Source organism: Otolemur garnettii, unplaced genomic scaffold (assembly GCF_000181295.1).
Source record: "Otolemur garnettii isolate 467f Iridium unplaced genomic scaffold, OtoGar3 scaffold00028, whole genome shotgun sequence".
Lineage (NCBI taxonomy): Eukaryota > Metazoa > Chordata > Mammalia > Primates > Galagidae > Otolemur > Otolemur garnettii.
The window spans coordinates 17,252,500-17,276,458 of record NW_003852423.1 but is presented as its reverse complement, the minus strand read 5'-3'; the positions used below and the strand labels follow the sequence as shown (position 1 = coordinate 17,276,458).

At 37.8% G+C, this 23,959-nt stretch overlaps 1 protein-coding gene across 4 annotated transcripts in view; it reads left to right on the top strand.

Moving 5' to 3' along the window:
* Positions 1–5,831: 5,831 nt before the first annotated feature.
* HERPUD2 (HERPUD family member 2) overlaps positions 5,832–23,959 on the top strand; it is a 51,111-nt gene continuing 32,983 nt past the window's right edge. For all 4 annotated transcript variants that reach the window (XM_012804399.2, XM_023512466.1, XM_023512465.1 and 1 more), the window contains exons 1-2: positions 5,832–6,171; positions 6,386–6,810. In XM_012804399.2, the coding sequence (XP_012659853.1) occupies positions 6,664–6,810 (147 nt within the window). In that variant the 5' untranslated portion in view covers positions 5,832–6,171; positions 6,386–6,663. The remainder of the gene's footprint in view (positions 6,172–6,385; positions 6,811–23,959) is intronic.

Sequence of the window (23,959 nt, the reverse complement as noted above, 5' to 3'; positions counted from 1 at the left end):
ATCTTATTTCCCACGGGTGAAAAAGCTCAGCCAAAGGGCATCACCAATTAAATTCTCAAATTTTATCTTTGTGTGTCCACCTCCTGGAATCACCCCTGATGCTAATTATGAGTCAGGATCCAATCAAGAGACAGAAGCCACACAGTATTTTTTAACATGGAAGATTTAGTATAAAGAATTAATACTTTTAACAGGGAATTAAATTAATAAGGGGGTGACCAGTAAGGTGCAAAGAGAATTTTTTTTTTTTTTGAGACAGAGTCTCACTGTGTCACCCTTGTTAGAGTGCCATGGAGTCACAGCTCACAGCAACCTCAAACTCTTGGGCTTCAACGATTCTCTTGTCTCAGCCTCACAAGTAGCTGAGATTACAGGCACCTGCCACAACACCCAGCTACTTTTTTGTTGCAGTTGTCATTGTTGTTTAGCTGGCCCAGGCCAGGTTCAAACCTGCCAGCCTTGGTGTATGTGGCTGATGCTGTAACCACTGTGCTACCAGCACCAAGACTGCAAAGAGAATTCTAAAGAACATAGGAATAGCAGATAAAGGGATCAGCCACTGCCCTTAGTGCTGAGATAGACTCTTATTGAAGAAGTCTCATGACTGTGATTCATTGGATGCCAGAAAAATGCACTGAGGGTGCAAAGCTATCTAAAGGCTGTGAAGGAGAGCCATTTATAAGGTACCCCACTGCAAAGCCATCTGAAGGGTTCCAGGGAAAGGTCTTCATAGGAGATGCCTGCAAAGTTGCCTGAGAGGGTTCCCAGAGAAAGTGTCCATTGGAGGTGCTACAAACTGCTGGCCATTGAGTGCTGCTAGAACTGGGTGCTACAGAAGCCACTAGCATTGTAAGAACCTGCCTAAAGAAATATACCAGACAGACAGGCAAATATCTCCTTTCTGCAGTGTCCCTCCAATGCCCTCTACTGACAAAACTTAATTTCATGCTAGCTGGAAAAGGAGAAATATTTATAGGATATTTCTCTAAATATTTATAGGATATTTATTTGGAACCTTGAGGCAGCAACTAGATAATTGGCTCAGTAGTACATTTTCTTTAACTGGAAAAACCTCACAGTGAGGACTGGATTTTATTGGGGCTCTCAGAAAGGCAATATGAAAGGCCTCTTTGGGGAGGTGATAAAAACCATGGAGTCTCCCTTTAGATAAATGCCCATGTGTGTAAATGCACACAGTCCTATAGACAATTCAGGTGTTTGTTCAGCTCAGATGTCTATAGTATGTAGAAGAGGCGTATCTATGCTTTGGTAAGGTACGTTACGGTGGGTGGTCTCCAGTTTGAGAACAATGGTTCTTACTTCCTGATATTTATGCCTGTATTTGCTCTCCTCCTACTTGACTCAGTGGTACTGGTCTCTTAGCTCTCTCATTCTGGGGGTAATCCAGCTGCCGTGTTGTGAGGATACTCAAGCTCTACTCTGTAGAGAGGCCCATGGGGACAAACTGAGATTTCACACCAGTTAACCACCAACTCGCCAGCATTATGGATGAACCGATTGGAAAGTAGATCTTCCCATCCCAATCAAGTCTTCAGATGACTGCATGTCAGCTGAAATCTTGACTGCAATGTCATGAGTGTCTCAAACCAGAACCACCAGCTAACAGCTGCTCCCATAGTTTTGGAGGTAATTTGTTTTGCAGTAATAGATAATGAATACATACATTCAGGTCAAAATTCTCAAAGGGTGAACACTATAAAGGACTTACCCTCCACCCCTGGTCACCTTGAGGAGCATAGCATCTATGAGATGCTATTTAGCTATAATATTCTCCAAAAATTATCCTTAATAAGTCACTAGATTGGATCTTCAGAAAAATTAGAGGCATCTGTTTTTGTCAAATGGTCATTCTAAATACCGACTAGACAAATAGCTACTGAAGAGCAGGAAATTCAACCAGTTTAGGCAGATGTCTACTAAGAGAGAAACCAACAGAAACATAGATGTGTCCTCCTGAAGACTAGTCTAAGAAAATCACAGTATGAACTCCTGTGCTTGTTGTGTTCATCATAATTTATGAGGGCTATTACAATCTAATGCAAAGGTGAGCCGTCATTCTGAGAGATCTGGAAACTATTCCTAAGGATGGTTGAAGGATCTAAGGCTGTTTGGTTCAGGAAAAACAGAAAGTATTTTACAGTTGTCTATTTGAAGGCCTGGCATGTAGAATTAAGAGTAAACATATCTTGAATTGATCAAGAGGGGAAAAGTAGGCCTAATGAAAAATTATAGGTATGCAAACTTCAATTCACTTATAACAACCATGGCTATTTTGATAACAGATTATGCTGCAGTGAAAACTATGGCACTCTCTTGCCCTGGAAACATTTTGGGCTAATCTCACTTCAGAGATGTGGTAAGAGTGATTCATTCTGGCAGTACCTGAAAGACTGATCTAGATGACCTCAAAGATGTTATTCCTGAAAGCCTTTTCCTCCTCAAAATGTTTTGTTATCAATGGATTTATTTATTTAGAGACAGAGTCTCACTATGTTGCTCAGGCTAGAGTGCCATGAGTGTCTGCCTAGCTCACAGCAACCTCAGATTCCTGGATTCAAGCAATCCTCCTACCTCAGTCTCCTGAGTAGGACTACAGGCACCCACAATAATGCCCACCTAGTTTTTCTCTTTTTAGTAGAGACGGGTCTCACCCTTGCTCAGGCTGGTCTCAAACTCAAGGCTCAAGGGATCCTCTTTCTTGGCTTCCCTGAGTGCTACATGTGGATTATAGACATGAGCCACTGCACCTGGCCTCTCAATGGTTATCTTTAAATAAGAAATATCCATGTAGTGGAAAGAGTATGCATTATAGTAGAATCACACACACATAGCTGTATATACCTATTTATTTGGAACTTACTAGCTGTGTGACTTTGAGCAGGACATTTACCCTTTCTAAGCTCCACCATCCTTACCACCTCTCAGGGCTGTTCTAAGACTTCATTAGGTGACACATCAAAACACCTATTCAGCACTTAATGCATGTGTGGTTTTCTTTGTTCCATTTTCTATCAGATGATTTATGATCAAACATCTGGGACCAATTAAGATTTTTAAAGTACAGTACTGAAATGAACTAATTTTCCTAGGCTTCCAGGGTAGGTTTTCATTAAAAAAAAAACAATAAACTTGATTAAGATTTGATTAGATGGTTTGTGACACAGCATCTTTAAAAAACTGATGAGCATGGCGAAAGTGGAAATGGAAGGAATAAGAAGCCAGATGGCCAACCTCATCCTTGAAATCTGCAACTGCAAGATCATCATTTCACTGAAGTCACTGCTTCCAAGAGAGCTACCAAACAAACAAACAAACAAACAAACTCTACTACTCAACATGATAAAACTATTTTAGTTTCCTGGAAGATACTCCAAATTTCAGTATGAAAAACTCAGTGATAAGCACTTTACTTTCTTTCAATTTTAAAGAGAAACTGGCGTTTCATTGAATGAATCATAACATGTTTTCCAGCAGTCCTTCTTTCTACCTCAAAGATTAAAAGAAGTGGAAGTAAATAAACATCCCACAAGCACTGGAAATCAATTTATATTTACAAATATTGATAATTTTCTTTAAATTTCTATTCGTTAATAACGGGAGCTACCGCATAGGCAGAAATCACCCAGAATTACTAAAGTAGGTTACATGCCCTGAATAGTTAATAGTGTTCAAGTAGATACGTATTTATCATTAATAATCACAAATCTTTTATTATCTATTACCACCATACTCTTGAGAATACGCCTTAGGGGCTGTCTCAGTTACAAATGGTAACTGAGATGTACAATTGTTCTTTCACATTTTCAGTTCTTATCTGCAACACATACAGTGATTTAAACAGGCAGCTCAATGCTCAGAGCTGCCCTGCACCAACTGCTGCTATTGTGTATCCCTGCAAAGGTAATTATTTTTACTACTACAAATTCCAAGTCAGAGATTATCAATATTCTGGGGACCACCCTTTCATACATTGTTCTACACACATAGCTGTATATACCTATTTAACAGAAATAGAATATTTATATACTGTTGTTATTGTGGCCAAGATCAACATCATCAAATTTTAAGGTACTTAAGTGGCTGAAAAGTTAAAAAAAAATTTTTTTTTTGTCTGACACAGTATTATCTTTATACCTATATATTTTGATTTGTTGATTGTTGATTGCAAATTTAAGTTTTTGTCCACAGCAGTGAACCTTTGAAGGACTCTGTTTTGAACAGTGCTTATCACCATGAAATACACATTCTATCTCAATATTAATAATTATTAAGGTATACTTCATTAATAATGTACATTTCATAGATGGTCACATCACCTCCAAAGGATTCCTGAAAGTTTAGTCACAGGCATAAGTGACAAGAGCTGCAGGGTCAGGTGGTACTGTGGCGGTTAAGACTTCCTGGCTTAAAGAGGAATTTGATAAAAAACAAGAAGTCTTGCGGTTAGACAGCCTAGGGCCTCTAGGGTAGCACAGTGATGACATCAAAGACCGAGCCCCTTTGAATTTTTCTGCTCAGCCAAGGGGGGTTGCTGCTTCAGGAGTCAACTATGGGCGCCGTTCTTCGCATTTCTCCAGGAAGGACAGATATAGGGCAAGGATGAGCTCTAATTGAGAGAGCCAGGCCACCTAAATGCTTTCTTAGGAGTCCTCCAACTTTCATCTCATTGGCTGAACAGTGTCAAACAGCTACCCCTAGCTGCAAGGGTGTCTGAAAGACTATTTTTATCTAGAATTAAGCTTCCATTAGAGTGACAGGGTAGCAGAGTCCATTACAGAAAACCTGTATCACAGCAAACTGTCATCATTCCATGACTGGAAATAAAGGGACTTCATTCATTTCAGATGTGCAGTTGACCCAATACAGCTAAGACATGGTGGGTATTCTACCACAAACAGGAAGGGGAGGGCAGGGCCGTGTGAGGGATCCTGCTGTATTAGCAGTTGGGAGAAGAATTTCCCTTTGGTAACTCTAAGCCCCTTATGACTTTGGGAGGGAAAGAGACCGGCTCCCAAAGCTACTATACCATCTATAAGTGGTAGTTCAGAACTGTGAAAACGTGCTACTAACAACATGTAACTTCACTATACTGACTCCTAATCCGGGGCAGAAAATGAAGAGTAAGTTAACTTTGGGTAGTAGACTCAACCTTACATTCCTACGTCTAAAAAACAGAAAAATAAATACTGTTGTCCCACTTCATAAGACGTTGATAGGTGCTCAGTGAACACTTGCCAACTTTTGCGAAGATTATGGGAAACGAGACGGAAACTTAAGTCATTTAGTCATCAGTATGCACTCAGGTAGGTATTACTGTCCCCATTTAGAGATGTAAACGCAGGCCCAGAAAGGTTAGGTGCGGGAAATACAGGAAGTAGACGTGGACTTCAGGTCGAACCAAAAGCCTGTAATCCTTAAGCAGTGTATCCCACGGCCTCTTTGCCAAAGCTCCTGGCACCGTGCTTTGCACACGGACAACGTAAGTGTGATTCAGCATCAGGAAGGCCACTAACTTTTGCAGACAACTCTTGGGGCGGTGAAATACTTCCTAAATCCTCAGGGTGTGGTCAAGACCCAGTATGTCAGCGCCAGCTAAGCTAATGGCTAGGCCTCTGTATGGCTGGGCCCCGGGACCAAGGGAACAGCCCGGCCCGGATACACCCGCCTGGCCTTCAGCTCCCGCGGAACTCCGAGCGCCGGACCCAGGCGGGTCCCCGCGCCGTGCCGGGCTGGTAGGCAGCGCGCAGGGGCGTGCCGGGCGTGACGCACTTCCGCCCTGAGCCTTCGGGCTTAAAGGGGACCCAGACTCTTCTCACAACAACAAAACCGGGCGCGCGCGGCCAGCGGTGCGGCTCACGTCCCCACCCTTCCGCCACCTGCCGTCGCCTCGGCAGCGCCCAGCCCGGCCCTGCCCGGCCCTCCGCTTCCCCGCCCGACGGGGTCAGGCGGACAGCCGAGCCTCTACCTTCGGCCAACTTCTCTCACTGACACCAGCGCCGCCTCGCGAGACCCGGGACTGTGCTGTGCCCGCCGCCGCCGCGCAGCAGGAAGGGAGCGGCTGCCGGGGAGAACGCCCAGCCGGACTGTGTGGCCGGTGGCCCTGCCTGGACGCGGAGGGCGGCGGTGGCGGGCCTCGCGGCCTTTTCTCAGGTACTCCCCGCGGCTGACCGCCCTGAGCCGCCTAACCCTCCCCTGGTCAGCGCAGCTGGGCCGTAGCGTAGGGGCCTTGTTGCGTTTCAGCTTTGGGGGTCGTGGCGGGGCGGGGCGGGGCGGGGCGATGACCGCGGCCGTAGTGTCCTCACCCCTCCCACCCTCCCTACTCATCGCTTATTCTCTCTCCCCCCTCCCCCGCCTCCCTCCACAGTCCGGAGCCCGGCGGAGCCCGGACCTGGCGGGGAGAGCTGCATCCACGGCCCGGCACCCAGACCTCGCCGCCGCCACCGCTACCACCACCGCCACCGCTACCGTCCATCCTTGGTACCGGCAATGGCCTTCGTATCGCCGGATGCACTTGTGACTGATTTGGACGCGAAATACTAAGAACTCACTTCCGTCTTAACCCATTCGCGCCGGCGGTAACCACCTCGGCTCATTTGGGGTTAACCGTTGTTCCTCTTGACTCTGTCCGACTTTGGGGGAACCATGGACCAAAGTGGGATGGAGATTCCTGTGACCCTCATCATTAAAGCACCGAATCAGAAATACAGTGACCAGACTATTAGCTGCTTCTTGAACTGGACCGTGGGGAAACTAAAAACGCATCTATCTAACGTATACCCTAGTAAACCAGTAAGTGTGGAAAAGCTGGGCGCAAATGCTCTGACCAGCAGCTTTTCGTGCAATGGACTTTCCTTCTCCCTTTTTCTCCCCTCACTCCCCTCTTGAACCAAATAGGCCTTTCATTGGTACACTGTGAAGTATTTTGAGTTATGAGGCTGTGGGTGTCTCTTGAGTGTCTGAAACATTATTAGTATCTTCCTGATGAGGTTCAGTTAATTAGTGAGAGTATGCAGAAATATCAAGGGACATAAGAATTGGCAGGCTTGGAAAAGACACCTTGAACTTAAAAGTCATCAACTTAATATGGGAATGACAGATGCAGCCCATTAAAAAGAAAAAAGATAAAGAAGCACTAAAACTTTTATTGCTTAATAGACTAAAATCCTCGTTTACTTTTAGCAGCTGGTGCAGAAATTTCAAGAGAAATTGAAATAATTTTTTCTTGGAAATAAGTATGTGACCCCTGTAAAAATTATACTTTCAAGACTACTGTATCTGTTTTAAGAAGCAAAGATTCAATTTCTTAATATCACTTCTCCTTTCACATTTTTCTCCTGTAGAGGATGCATGGACATATCTTTAGAAGAGAACTGTCCTTCCACCCTCCACCATTTGGTACATCTTTTTATTCCTTTCATATGGCCATATGTAGACCATTGTGTCAGTGTTTTTCATTCTGAATCATGGAAATTCTGGATATTGGAAAGATAATAAAATACAGATAGTACAGCTCCATCTGTCCTCAGAGTCAGATTTGAAAGGACATGGTTAGTAATAAGTCTTATGGAGTATTGTGTACAAAAGTGAAGCTTTCACATTTTCCATTGTATACATTTTTGATTTGATTTTATTTTTTGAGATAGGATCTTATTTTGTTGCTCAAGCTGTAGTGCAGTGGCATCATCATAGTTCCCTGCAACCTCAAACTTCTAGGCTCAAACCATCCTTCCTCTTCAGCCTCCCAAGTAGCTGAGACTACAGGTATGTGCCACCACTCCTGGCTAATTTTTCATTTTTTATGGAGCATTAGGGATCTCCCCATGTTGCTCAGGCTGGTCTTAAATTCCTGGCCTCAGGCCTGTAAAACTTCTATCTACCACATCCAGCTAAATTTTTATTCTTGAATAAGTAGAGTTTGATTACTACACCTTTGGTTTAAATAATGAAGAGCCTTGGATTTTAGGGGGATAAATATTTTTGGCATCAAGCAGACTTAAGCATGGATCTATTAGAAGGCAACTATGCTTTCTAGGCCTAACACTTGTTTTATGCACCTAAGTAAAGAAGACATTTGATCTGTATTAAGATATCTGTGGATTAGGATTGTTTCAATTGCAATATGTTTAGTTAGGTTTTTAGTTTTCTGTAGTTGTTGCAAAAATGGAGGTTTAAAAAAAGGCATTAGGTGGCATTAGCTGTGTTTGTCAGCACTTAGAAATACAAATATTTTTGGTAGAGGAGAAAAAGTCCTGAGGTATTTTTTAAGAACTTGGAACAAACTGCTGGGAGCTGTCATTCACATATTTTGTTAGAATGTTAAGATTTATAAAGTAACAATTTGAAAATATCTCCTTTACAAAGGATATTTTGTTGCATATGATTAGTTTTTATACATTTTTGAAGTAGAAAATAGCTTTTTAAAGTTGTCAGGATTGAAAGTTCTGGACTTCCATAATACAGCCCAAATACCGTTTGTAGGAACTTTCTTGAACATATATACTTATGTGAGTTCTTTATATTATATTATTAAACCCAAAGGGACCTGGGTCTGCAGTATATGTCAGGGTTACCCAATCTTTTTTCTTCTCAGCTGCACGTCGGATGAAGAGGAGTTGTCTTGGGCCACACATTAAATACATAAACACTAACAAAAGCTGATTAGCAAAACAATAAAAGTCCACACATACTTAACATTCTGACTCAACAGATAAACAAAAACAGTCCTTACAAAATCATGTGGCCCGCAGGTTGGATACCCCTGGATAGACCAAGAGTTACCATGTTTCTGTAACTTTTTTATAAGTACCTGAAAGGGGCGTGTGAAACCTATTTGTCTCTTCTGTCCCAGGAGAAGCCTGGGTTTGGCGGGAGTTCTGCCTGTGCAGTAGTAATCACTAGTGGAGGACTGACTGTTGGTTCCCTTGTGTATTAGAGGTTTAAGGCAAAGCTCAGTGGCAGAACTTCTCTTCCTCCTTCCCAGTCGCCTGCTTCTTGTAGACACACTGGAGACACTTTTGGAGGCTATGTGTATCAAATGCTAGTCTATTAAATAATCACCTAACCTTGTGGCAAACTTAATGTTTTTTCTCCTCTGCTAAATTTTCTTTAAGTGAGTTGTAACATCTAAAGTTCTTTTTTAGGTTAATGAGAGCAGGTGGGATCTGGGACTGGGGGGGTATGCATGTATTTTTTTGTTACAGAATTTCCCTGAAAACTAACACAAAGATTAGATTTGACAGGTTTACTTTCTGGCTTATTTATTCCACGAGAATTGATTTGAAGCACCACAGTTGCTGAGCAGCTGCTTAATGGCACCCCAAGGCCATACGTAGTTCACAACATAGGAATTTGAGTCCAAAATTTTACTTTATTGGTATTTTACTTTGTTTTACTTTGTTGGTATTTAGAATTCAGAACAGTTTGATGTTTAGCAATATTATAAAAGTTTAGATTCTTATTACCACCCGTACTGACTACTTATCATTGATTCTATGTTGCAAGTGCTATTTGGTATTTAATGGAGATCGTTTCTTGTGTGTCTTCTTGCACATCTGCCTGGTGAAGGTAGGTGGACTTTGAAGCAGAGTAGGGCTCTAGTGCCTTGTAGGAGCAGGAGTTCTCTCAGCAAGAAGGAGAAAAATTGATAGGTCTGGTGTGCGCTGCTGTAATCGGATCTCATGGTTCAGGAGTAGGTGGAGGGTCTTGGTCTCAGTGGGTAGTGGCTCCTAGGAAAGTAAATGGAAGCTGCTGGAGGAGGGAGAATATAGATTTGAAGTTGTCCTTTTAGAATCCCTATAAGGATGGGCTCACATGTCTACATGCTGTTAATAGAATTTTGGCTAACCTCTGCAAAGTCTTAAAATCTTGAGATCTTAGCTTTTTGGTCAGATATTGATTTGACTTAATCACAGATAATTGCCCTGTGGATATTTAAAATTCATCATTCCCTCCCCCAATAAACTCACAATACATGTATCCTTCCTCACCTAAAGCATGCTTTCTTGGGCTTCACTTATTTATTTAACTAGGATTTTATTGACCTGGCCTTCGAATGTCTGTACTAAGCATGAAGATGATGATAAGAGTCCTTTGCTCTTAAGAAGCTCAGATCTAGTAGGGGATACAGACATGTAAGTAAATAACTATATTTTTATGTAACTAGTGTTATATAGGAGGGACATACTATATGTTGTAGGAGCACAGGGAGGGAATGGTCATCTCTAGAATAGGGGTTAAGGGACTGTGTAACTGTTTCAAGAAAGATTCCCAGGGACATTCAAGTTTTCTTAAAGAGCTGATAATAGTTTTAAGCAGACAAGATGAGCCAGAATCATCAGATAGCACTTTTGTTTTTTGCTGTTCTTTTAATGTTTGCACTGATGATTCTGAATACTTCATATTACTATTACTTAGTAATATAGTGCTAAGTAAAAAGATTATAGATCCTTAATGGGCTATGAAAGGAAAAATACTTTCTAGACAGTTGCCATATTTATGAAACTGTTGGGCAAATTGGTCATCAAAAATCTCAGATGTGGAGTTGAGCACTTTTGGAGTTCAGTTAATTTTGAATGGTATTGGTAATTGGTTTAGGACTTGATTTGGGAACTAGAAAATACATCATTTTATGATATATGTAGTATATATGGATAGTTATGAATCTTATTCTAATAATGATTTTTATCATTACTTCATGACTTTAGTTTTTCAGATCCTGAAACTGGCCCATAGTGTGAAATAATTCTGGTAAATTATTGGTAATTGTTGTTAGGTGGTAAATATACCTGATAAGGCCACTTTACATGCATTTCAGACATTAATCTGAGTTTAGATTTAGTTATCAGAGATGTAAATATCAAAATAGATGTACTTCTTACCTAATAGAGTGGATTATCCTGGGGAAAACTTCAAAAATATGAATATCTAAGTCTTACTACACATCTTTCTCATTATCTTCTTACTATTTGTTCTCTCATACAAATTGTAATGAAAATGGAACTGACTCACCCTGAATTCACTTCTGAAGGCAAATTTTTCTGGGCCTTGATTTTGATTGTGTCCCTCAGTTCTGGGTGGGTTTCCTCAGTCACTGAATAGTCACTTTCATAGTTTTCGTCATCCTGATTAGCTAGGCAGGTTTGTGCTGCTTTTTCAAGTTACTCCTTTATTCTGAGATTCTGTTAAATTAAAAAAGCAAGAGTAAAATCAGTTGTATAGGGTTTATTCTGAGAATGTAACATTCCTTACCTAGATTGCCAGAATGTCTTACTTTCATAATCAGTGGGAATCACTTGTAATACATAGTAAATCATTCAAAATTTATCTGTTTCTTTTTTTTTTTTTGCAGTTTTTGGCCAGGGCTGGGTTTGAACCCGCCACCTCCGGCATATGGGCTGGCACCCTACTCCTTTGAGCCACAGGCACTGCCCTATCTGTTTCATTTTTATAATTCTCTCTTACCTTATTTCGGCATGTTGTTTTTAAAACTTAAGAGTTTAACCAGCTTGGAACTGTTGATTTGAAGGGGCTATAATCTGTATACAAAAATTTTAATTTTTGTTTTATAAGATTTTTAAAAATAAACTTAAGAGGGTTTCGTATCACCTAGCAATATAGTTCGAATTTTTAAAAGCTTTGAATCAAAGTACTAGACGTGATTCAGTACTCTCAAATTGAATGTGAAAGTTGATTAAAAAGAGACTAAGCTAAAAGTTTGACTACTGACCAAAATTTGTTTTATTAGTGTTCTTTATAGCCTTTTATTATCTTTTTGGAAAATAATAGTATTATGAAGGTAATGTTTTCTTTAATCGTGGCATGCATCATTGCTTTTTAAAATAGGACTTTTTTTTAGAACTTTTATTCTCTCTGAACAGAAATACTGGTTTGATTGTCTAGAATGCTTTTATTCAACTGCTGATTTGAAATTAACATATATTAAGTGGTAGCCTTGTGTATCAGGCCATTTACTAAGCACTTGGTATACTTTATCACAGATACTTCATCATATTTATTCCTCCTATACACTTATGATGTAAGATTTATTATTAGCTATATTTTACAGGTGAAGAAACTCAGGCTTTTTTTGATGACTTTTTTTTGGCATAAGGTCGTAGAACTCTTAAGTGATAGAATTGGAATTTGAATCCAGTTTGGTCTAACTTAGAAGCTTAGGCCTTTAATCATAACTATATACATTATATATGATAGCTATGTATAATAAGGTGAAGAAAGGTGTTTAAGGACGTGATCATCTCAGTTATATACTAAGCTAAACTAAAAAATAATTAAACTAAACTAAAAAGAACCAATTGAACTACAAACAGAGATGTACATGTTTAGATTGTTGCCCAAAAGCTAATAATAAATGGATGAATGGATAAAATACCCTTATTGTTGTCCTAACACCATCGCAACTTAGTGTGTGGTTATTTCTGTTTATTCTGATAAATTATAGGGAATATATGGGAACATAACATCCTAAGACTGCAAAGTAACCATCTTTTCACAATGTACTAGTTTGTATGAAATATAGGAGTTGTATACTTTGGCATTCTCTGTTGCACATCATATGTTTATCTTTTATGCGAATGGCCTGTAAGTGGACACAGCTAAGCAGAGAATGCCCCCTTGGAATTCTAGAGAATATTACTCTTTTTAAGTTTCCAGAAGCCAGTTTTGCTTACTGCTGCTGCAAAGAGATAAGGGGTGAAGTCAGTTTAGGTAACTGTGCCTCCATTTACAGTGTTTCTGAATTTCCTAGAGCTTTAGATTGGGTGAATTTAATGGGAAATGGGAAGGAGATATGTACCAGTACAAATCCATAGAATTCATTTCCCACAGAAAAGATAATTTCATGTACCTCCTAGGATCCAGATCTTTAAATGATTTTAACACTTGTTGAACTCTAAGTCCTGAAATGTTACTAGTTATTACCTTCAGAAGATGTAGATTATAGTTCTTTGAACTAATCTATAGGTTGAAGATTGTTTTACTTAGCTATTAACATGCTAGATAGTGTATTTTAAAGTTAAAAATCAATATTTTAAAATTAGCACATGGAATTTGATTCTGCTAAATTTGGATACACTGGGAACCTGATTTTTTAAGCCATAATTATGAGAGACCCATTTAGTTGACATAGAAAAATTTAATCTTTTATTACTAACTGGGTGACTTTCTTGAAATATAAAAGTGTTTTTGGCTTTGTAAACTTATCTGTCAGACTCTTTTGAATATTTTAAATGTATTCATGATGTATAATATTGTATCTGTTTTTGATACCTGGTTAAACATTAAGAGATAAAACAGTTCAGATAATGGTATTTATGTAAACCTTTTAGAAAGAAAATGAATCTCTCCAGATTTGGATTTATTTTTGGATATGATACCAGTTGCTGAACTTTCCTCATTTTGATTTTTAGCAATGTATGTTAAGTGAGTAGCAGAGCTTTTATTGCCCATCTGGTTGAATAGCTGTTTATTTGGAGTTGGAGAGTTCTGTCTTTGGGCTGCACAGAGTACCATAAGGATGTTTCCAACTTGTTCTTCATCTTAATATTTAGCTCACTCTGCTCCACCGTCTATGACCCATCTTTGTCTAGGAAGTGGTAAAAGGAGTATAGATGATAGGATTTGCTGACTACTAGATGTGGGAGTGAGTACCACAACAAGTGGTAATGGTATTTGTAAGGTAATTTTGGAGCCAGTGTCTTACCAGTAAACCCTTTAATTGACAATTAAATTAGTACTTTTAGATTTGCTAATTCTGAGTCTTCCACATCTTTACGTTTAAAGGGTATTACATCATTTTTTAAACTTGAGAGATCAATTTCTGTTTTATAAAGCTACTTGAGGTTTGTTGTAGTGGCTATGATTACTTACTCTAACTAATAAAGAAATAGATTTTCAATCAGGGTAAAAGATAGTGTTATTAGCAGGTCTGGATAAATGAAAGTATATCAGTTTTACAAGTTAAATTGAATTTTAATTATAATCTCAAAATCTATACTTAATGCTTAGCTTATAATACCAAAATAACTATTTGAAAGTTTAGTTGATTTTTATCATTTGTTACCATGTTTGATGTATGGATTGCCTGATAATTATAAATTCATTGATATTTAAACTGAAAAGACAGTTTTTTTAGTGACATAAAAATGTTCCAAGTTTCATTTATTACCTAATTTAGGCACATGAGAAGTATATTCTTCTCAGTTTGTAATCACAGTAAAACTGAAGAATTCCCTTTCCTTTTAAAACTTCAGATAATCTGAAGGCATTAGAATATCAATTTAAAATAATATTGATTTTCTTGGGATATAATTCACATACTATAGAATTGCCCTTCTAAAGTATACAACTCATTGTTTTTTAGTATTTTAGAATTGTGCAGCACATTATCACTATCTGATAATTCTAGAAGATTTTCATCACCCTAAAAAGAAACTTTGTACCTGTTAGCAGTCACTTTTTATTCTTTGTTTTCTCAGATCATGGTAACCGCTAATCTACTTTCTGTTTCTATGGATTTGCTTATTGTGGACATTTATATAAATTGAGTCCTGGTTATATTTTGTGTCTGGTGTCTTTCGCTTAGCACAGTGTTTACAAGGTTCACCTGTGTTATAGCATGTGTCTTTGTATGTCCAAATAATAGTCTTTTGTTTTATATATCAATTTATCCATTTATTGGTTGTTAGCCATTTCAGTTATTTCCATTTTTTGACTACTGTGAATAATGTTATGAGCATTCTTGCAGAAGTTTTTGTATGACGTATATTTTCAGTTCTCTTTGGTTCCTATCTGGGAATGGAATTGAATATATACCGTGTCACAGGGTAACTGTGCGTTTACCTTTTGGAGGAACTGTGAAACTGTACCATTTTACATTCCAGTCAGGACTGTATGAGGTTTCCAGTTCTTCTGCATCCTTGTCTACACTTGTTTTTTTTGCTTTATGTGTTTTGGGGGATAGCGTATAATTTTGTTTTACTTTTGTATTCTGCTTTTCTGAGAATTGATATTTCTTTTCTGTGAAAAGGAAGGACCTTCACCTGGATCACTAATTTTGAGGAAAAAATTCTAATGTACTAACACATGATGGTTTCTTCATCACAATCTGCTACTATCAGTACCACTTGTAGAAATGAATCAGATAAATTTAGCACCAGTAAGTGTTTTAAATTAGTATTCTGATTCATAGACTAGATATTTTATTTCCATTCTTATGATTACATGTAAAATAACTGATAACAAACAAAACTTTAAATGAGTTGGTTCTTCCAAATCTGTGTAAACTATTTTGAACTCATAACACTTAACAAATTTACATTTAGTGTCTACTTTGTCAGGCACAGTGCCGGGCTCTGGGAATACAGTAATAAACAAGATGGACATGGACCCTTTGTTCTTGGCACTTACATTCTACTTAGGAGAAACAAAGGAATTGGAACCGAATTACAGATTGTGGTTTGTGTTACAGAGTAAGTAAACAGGGTGTGTGAAAGGAATGGTGTACTGTAATTTTGTTAGTTAGGGAAGACCTGACTGAGGAGGTAATTTTAGAGCTAAGATCTTTGAGATAATTAAGAGCCTGCTGTGCAAGAGCTGGCAGAGAATACTGCAGGAATGGGGTGTCTGAGTTGGGAAAGAGCTTGAGATCTAAGTGAACGCTACTTTGGCTAGTGAGTAAGGACGAAAAGTATTATCAGAGGAGACGGGAGTGAGACAGAAGCCAGGTCTGGTCGTGGTAAGAGATTAGAATTAAATTCAGTGTATTAAATTCAATGTAAAAGGTCATTCTGGCTGCACTGTAGAGAAGCAGAAACACAAACAAACTAAAGCAGGTTAAGGGGCTGTTGCAGAAGCCCAGAGTAATGGCTGTGCAGGTAGAGGTAGACCAATCTGAGAGGGATTTTTGGATTCATGGTCTCTAGGATGTGCTGATAGTTATTTGTGGGAGGCAAGACAATGGAAAGAAAAATCAAGAATAATGCCCAGGTTTTTGGTTTAAATAACTGGCGACAGGTTATTAGTTAGGAGGAGGAAAAAGTAAGAGGAAAGATTTCAGGAATTGGGAATTGGGATCCATTGTAGACATTTTAAACTTTGAGTTACCTGAAGGTGTCAGGTGTCAGATATCATAGCATTTGGATACATGAATCTGGGTTTAAGAGGGAGAGAGGCCTTGAATAGAGAGATAAATTGACTGCTCATTTTAAGAACTCTACCTTTGGCAGTGCCCGTTATGGGTATGGTGCTGGCCACATACACTGAGGCTGGTGGGTTTGAACCCGGCCTGGGCCAGTTAAAACAATAATGACAACTGCAACAAAAAACAAAGATAACCAGTGTTGTGGTGGGTGCCTGTAATCCCAGCTACTTGGGAGGCTGAGGCAAGAGAATCACGTGAGCCCAAGAGTCTGAGGTTGGTGTGAACTTTGACACCACGGCACTCTACCCAGGGTGACAGCTTGAGACTCTGTCTCAAAAAAAACAAAAAACCCCTAACTTTTAGACTTTAGCATCAGAGGGGCAAAGACCAGTGATTCGAATGAAATGTGTGTATGATTCCGAATGATTTTTCTAAGCCTTGAGCCCTCTTCCAGGGTGCAAATGGTGAAAAGACTGTGGTGTGTTCTTGCCAGTGTCAGCACCTTTGCTGGGTGCTATTTGGTCTTTTCCTCATACTGCTGGAGACTAGATTAGCTGCTGCCCAACCTTTCAGTTGAGTGTAGGTATGGGCTTTAAAAAGAAGGATTTAGGAGTAAGAGATTACCATTCCTTCTCTGGGCTGCTAATATCAACTGTATTTTGGGTTAAATACAATATGTGCTAACTTCTAAATAATTATTTGTAAGTTTTTTTTTTTTAACCTGGAACCCATAGTTTTGGGACTAGGAGTTCTCAAAACCTTTGATGTTGAGTTTTTATCTTGGTATAAAATTATCATTATTGATAATCTTGGATGATCACTTTCTAGCTGCCTGTCGTGAAATTTCACTACCCATGTTTTTATCTAAATGATCTTCCTAAGTATGTTTAACTTGTATTACAAAGTTTTTTTTTTTTAATTTTTGCAGTTTTTTTTTTTTTTTTTTTGGTCAGGACTGGGTTTGAACCCGCCACCTGTGGCATATGGGGCTGGCGCCCTACTCCTTTGAGTCATAGGCACCACCTTACAAAGTTTTTCAATCTTGGACTTCTAGAGCCTGTATTCTCTATTTGACTGACAGTGAAATATTGTATATTGTTGTATCTGTCAGAAATTTGTTTCAAACCTGACTATTAACAAATTATGGGAGAAAACTCTTTAAATTGAATTGTCAATGTACTCAATTTATATATATTAGTTCCTAATACTGAGTTTTCTAGCATATTTTTTTCCCCCTGTTTTGTTTAAAAGTGATACTTGTGGTAAAGTATCTGATTAATTCCATTACTATTGCAGCTTACTAGGAAAAAGGAGATAACCTTTGTAGAAAGCAGATTATTTAGAAGTAGTTGGCAGATACTACATCCTTTCACTAAAATTCTGAAGTTTTATTAATAACTTAGATTTTGAATATGGATTTCTTTTTACCAACATAAAAATATTTTTCTCTCTGTAGAGAGTGTAAAATAATGAAAAGATTTCCTTTTGTTATTTATAAATGTCATTTTAAACTGAGACTTGAAAGTTATTTTTGTGAGGATGGGGACATTCTTTTTTAGTTACTAAAAGTGATAGCCATTGCTCCTTTAACCAAACCTATTTTTAGCAGCCTCCTTCTCATGGTCTTGTACCTAATGAACATACACAATTTGCTGTTGGCCATCTAACTTCTTAATATTTGCACATAATCATTAGATCCTCATGAAATTGCTTGGTGTAGGAGGAGTGGTTATTAAAAATTATTACCTAATGTTCATTGAAATCTTATTAGACACCATGCTCTATTCTAAGAGGTTTATGTGCATTTCCATTGTTAAGAAAATTCAACTTTGTCAGGTAGATGTTACTGTCCTCATTTTAAAGATGGGACCTTGTACAAGTTTCTTAACATCTCTTTGAAAGGCAAAAGCAGCGGTGCCCAAAGGTGACAGTAAAGATGTCCAGGCCTGGTTTGTTGAAAGGAGAGGGTGAATTCTGGCCAGTGTAAAGGTGACATCTGTTCATTGAAATCTGTTAGAGACCCCTTTTATATGGGGCAGTAGTGGTTGGGCAAATTCCATAGCTTGCCTGGTATAGTTTGGGTCTTTTGGTGGGATATCTGACGGTGAGGCTAACTAGACCCTTTGTGTCTTTTTGTCTTAGGAGGACAGGAGGAAGAGGGAGGAGGAAGGGAAAGGGTTCATGTGTGGCTGTGTTAGGCCCCCCAACACTCTTTATCTATATCTGCCATATTCTTCTTTAAGTCCAACTCTTCTGCATATAACCTCATCCTTATTAGACATTGTTCTTGAAATTCCGTTTTTTTTTTTTTTCTGTATCATCACTTTTTTTCTTTCTACTGGGTTATTCCTATTGGCATACAAACATGTTATTTCTCTCTTCTTAAAAATAAACCGGCAAAAACAAAATAAAAAAATCAAACCTCTTGATCTCACTTTCCTTCTAGCTGTTGTCCTATTTCTTTTTTTCTTTTTAGTGCAAAACTCCTCATTAGGTATATATATTAACTGTCTAAATGTATTTCTTTTCTTTTGAATCCATTCCAATTTGGTTTTTACCCTGCCACTCCACCAAGATTGCTTTTATTTAGGTTGTTGTAGAAGTAATTGTGTTTTTTGCATTATTGAAATTTGCCATTTGATACTGGGGAATGCATTCTTAAATAAGTGTGCTTATATTGTTATGTCATTTTAATGTACATTTTTTGCACATTTTAAGCACTTTGTTAATGACTTATTGTTCATTTTGGACTATGGAAATGATGTTAGACAAAAAGCAAATTTGAGTGATTTTCTTACTCAAGCTCAAAATGGGTTGTAAAGCCATTTTGGGGAGATGACTCGCAACATCAGCAATGCATTTAGCCCAGGAACTGTTAATAAATGTACAGGGCAGTCATGGTTCCAGAAGTTTTGCAAGAGAGAAGGGAGCCTTGAAGATAAATATAGTGGCTGTTGTTGGAAATTGACAACCGATTGAGAGCAATCATCAAAGCTGATCTTCTGAAAACTAGACAAATTGCTGAAGAACTCAACCATTTTTACTATTGGTCAGCATTTGAAGAGGATTGGAAAGGTGAAAAAGCTCAGTAAGGAGGTGCCTCTAGAACTGACTGAAAATCAGAACAGTTGTCAAGTGTCATCTTTTTTTTTTTTTTTTTTTTTTTTGAGACAAGAGTCTTGCTTTGTCACTCTTGGTAGAGTGCTGTAGTATCATAGCTCATAGTAACCTCCAACTTTTGGACTCAAGCGATCCTCTTGCCTCAGCCTCCAAGTTACTGGGTCTCCAGGTACCCACAACATCTGGCTGTTTATTTAGAGATGGGGTCTTGCTCTAGCATAGGCTGGTATGGAACTCTTGAGCTTAGGCTATCCACTTGCCTCAGCCTCCCATAGTGATAGGATTATAGGCATGAGCCACTGCACCCAGCCCACAAGTGTGTCATCTTTTGTTGTATCTAACAACAATGAACAATTTCTTGATTGGATTATGATGTATGATAAAAAATGGATTTCATGTGACAACAAGCTTGGTGGTTGGACTAAGCAGAACCTCCAAAGCGCTTCCCAAAGCCAAATTTGCACCAATAAAAGGTCATGATGACTGTTCGGTGGTCTGCTACCAGTCTGATCCACTACAGCAGTGGTTCTCAAACTTCCTAATGCCGAGATGTATTTTCATTGTTACAAAGAGGTCGCGACCCACAGGTTGAGAACCGCTGCACTGTAGCTTTCTGAATCCTGGTGAAAAGGTTACATCTGAGAGGTATGCTCAGCAAATCTATGAGATGCACTGAAAACTGCAATACCTACAGCCAGCATCTGTCAACAGAGAGTGCAATTCTCCATAACACCCAGCCACACCCTTCAGAAGTTGAATGAATTGGGCGTGAAGTTTTGCCTCATACACATATTCTCCTGACCTCTTGCCGACCTGTTACCACTTCTTCAAGCATCTTGACTTTTTGTAGGGAAAACGCTTTTATAACTAGCAGGATGCAGAAAAGAGTTCATCAAATTCCAAAGCACAGATTTTTATGCTACGGGAATAAACTTATTTCTTGTTGGCAACAATGTTTGATTGTAAATGGTTCCTATTTTGATTATTAAAGATGTGTTTGAGCCTAGTTATAATTATTTAGAATTCATGGTCCAAAATCGCAATTACTTTTGTACCAATCTAAATATCAACATCACTAGTGATCTCCTTGTAATATAGGATGTATAAATAGCATAATATGAAGGAAGGACACTATGCTTAATGACAAAAGCCTGGACACACTGAAATATCTATTAAACTGTAGTATTTCCATATCATGGAAATTATGCGTTTGCCTAAAAGAACGGGGAAGATGTCTTTCTACTGCCAGGGTATATTAAGTGTGAAAACAGGGTGCAGGAAAGTAAGTATAGTGTACTTTTATATAAGAAAAGAAAGAAAATAGGGGTGTGTTATTTTGTTAAAAAGAAATGATGGAAGGGTAATCCAAAATTATAGGGAAAGGGGCAGAGACAGAAACTAAACTCCTTTAAATGCACCTCGTTCTGTAGTTTTTACTTTATTACCATGTATGTTACTTATAATTTGGAAGCATCCCAAAATTTAAAAAGAGAGAAAAGTCCCTAAATGGAAATACAAGAATTTAACAATGTCAAGATGGTGTCATAACTACAAAAATTATTTCAAGTAACTAAAACATAGCATTTTGACTGTATATCCCTAATGCGTGTATCCTAAGGGTAGAAAAAAGCCACAAGAAATTTTAAACTTTGTTCAATGTTAGCATCAATCTTGTTACTGTTATTTTGCAACTACATGTAGTAGAATAAAACAAGTCAGTTTGCTAATGGCATATGTTTATTAATGTTGTTAGCAAGCAAGATTTTAAGGACGAGAGAAAATACAAATAAAATGAATGAAAACTGTACTATTTCATTTAATGGGAAATGCCAGTATGAATTTAGGATTTAAGTTTCTCTTTCTAAAAAAAATGCATTTTCTCTGCTCATTGAAGAATCTTAGAATTAATGATAAATAACAATCACCACTCATTACTCCAGATTTTGGTTTTCAGATATTATTTCCCATTTAAAAAAAAAAATCAAGGCTCCTGGAGCATTGGGTGATTCCATGTCTGGGGCAGGAAATGTGAAAAATGAACCTGAGGCATTTTGTGCTTGAAAGCAAGGAAGCTATTAAGAGAAGACAAGTCATGTAAAAATGACATAGGAGTGAAGTTAAAGGACTCCTACTATTCAAAGATGGTACAGTTTGAGGATTAAAAAAAAAATGATGGCACATCATTGAAAAGCAAAAATCACAAGCTCATAATGACACTTAAAAAAAAGTAAAACCCAAAACTCATTGTCACTTCTGGAGGTTGCTTGGGCAGTCACCTTGAAAACTGATGAAGAGAAAACCTGTGCATCCTTGCTACCTTTCTTATATTGACCACGTAACTAAATAGTTGATGAGGCAAAGTTCTTTTAGAAGAAACACAGTTAATAAATGTAGAAGGAATTATAGAATCAGAAAAATAGTAGTTTTCCACTTAAGAAATAATGGATTTAGGTAGTTGAACCTCAGGTAACTAATGAGGTTGATGGTAACTATGCAAGGGGTAGATCAGGCTGACAACATTGGACCTACTCTTCAGTCTCAACATCACTAAAAGTAAATTAGTCATGTCAAACAAAAAGAAATCTGAATCTAGATGATGCTCTGGAATCTTAACTGCATTATACAGGAACTACAGAAACATGCTATACAATACTACGAGGATACAATCATCCAAAACAGACTGGGAAATTCTATAAGACAAACATGACTTCTTCAACAAATAAATAGCATGGGAAAAATTAAAAAGAAGTAGAAACTAGTAAAAGATTAAAAGAGAACAACTCACTATTGTTTAAAAATTATGTGTGTGTTACCATGGGTTTACATAAAATATGTTGACCTGTTTGTAACTGATGCCAACTTAATTTCAATTTTTATATAAAAACTATACATTTTTACTTATCCCCACCTCACCCTTTGTGTTATTGATGTCACAAATTTCATCTTTTTATGGTGTATTTTGATTTCTAAAATACTTTTATCTAACTTCTCTGTGAAAATTAACAGTGATGTGAATCAGCATAAGCACTACCATTTCCAAATTATAGTATTATGCATTTGTTTATATTTCACCTTTATCAGTAAGCTTTCATATGCTTCTGTGCTGCTGTTTAGCATCCTTTCATTTCAACTCAGCATTTTTTGGAAGACAGGTCTAGTGGTCATAACTACCTCAGCTTTTGTTTATCTGGAAAAGTCTTTATCTTTTATTTCTGAAGGATAGTTTTGCCAGATACAGTAATCCTATTTTTATAACTGTTTATCAAATAGATGTATTTTTATTTCAGATTAATATACATACAATTGGGTTACATTGTTGAGTTTGTTAGGTTACGTCCTCAGTTGTAGTTGAGTACTTCACCCAGGATCTGTGCTATATACATACCCCTAGCGTTTTATACCTATTAGGTGGGAGCTTGGTAAACTCCCCTTTTCTGCCCCTCCTTTGTACTTAAATTTAATTGTGTTTTTCTTTCATGTGGACCTATAGTTCATCTGCTAGTTTCAAATTAGTGTTGAGTACATGGGGTATTGGCTTTTCCATTCTTGAGATACTTTACTAAGGATAATGCTCTCCAACTCCATCTAGGTAAATATAAAAGATATAAAGTCTTTTTTTTATGGCTGAATAGTATTCCATGGCAGATGTATGTATGTATGTGTGTATGTATGTATGTATGTATAGATGAATGTCTGTCCATTCATCCATGGGTTAATAGGCACTTGGGTTGTTTCCATATCTTGGCAATTGTGAATTGAGCTGCTATAAACATTAGAGTACCAATGTTGATAAGGTAAAATGTTTTTTTTTCTTCTGGGTAGATACCAAGTAATAGGATTGTGGGATCAAATGGAAGGCCTACTTTTAGATTTTCCATAGGACAACCCAATCTTGTATGCGAACTTTGGCTTCTGATTTAAACCATCTCTAAAAACCATTTTTGACCAAGTGGAAAAAGTTGAGCTGCACTGAATATGACATAATAAATTATTTACTTTGTTGAATATGATAATATTATGGTTATTTAAAAAAATTCCTACTTTTTTACAGGAGAAAAGAGATGATGTATGATGTTTAAAATATGTATTGTACTATTTTTTATTCTTTTTTTAAATTTCAGATTGATATGAGAGTACAAATATTTAGATTACCTTGTTTTCATTCTAAGGTAAAGTTCTAGTTGTAGTTGAGCTCTTTGCTTGGGTATGTTGACCACCTTTCATTGTGCCTGTTGGTGAGATCCTGCCAATCACCGTCCCTTGACCCCTCTTCCTCTCCTCATCCTTGCTCCTACCCCTCACTAGACTAGACTAGTGTTTTTATTTCATGTGGGCATTTAGTTGTTTATATGTTGGTTTCATATTAGTATTGAGTGCATTAGGTACTTTTCTATTTTTGCAGTACTTTAAAAATATAGTACTGTTTTCTAAAAAGAAAGAACAAATGGGAGATGAGAAAAAGAATAGGACAATGTATGTAATTGTTGAAGCTGGGTAATTTTTGAAAATGGGGGTTCACTTTATTATTCTTTGTGTATGTTTGAGAATTTTTTTTTTAATCGTAGCTGTGTACATTAATGCAATCATGGGGTACAATGTGCTGGTTTTATATACAATTTGAAATATTTTCATCAAACTGGTTAACATAGCCTTCTCAGCATT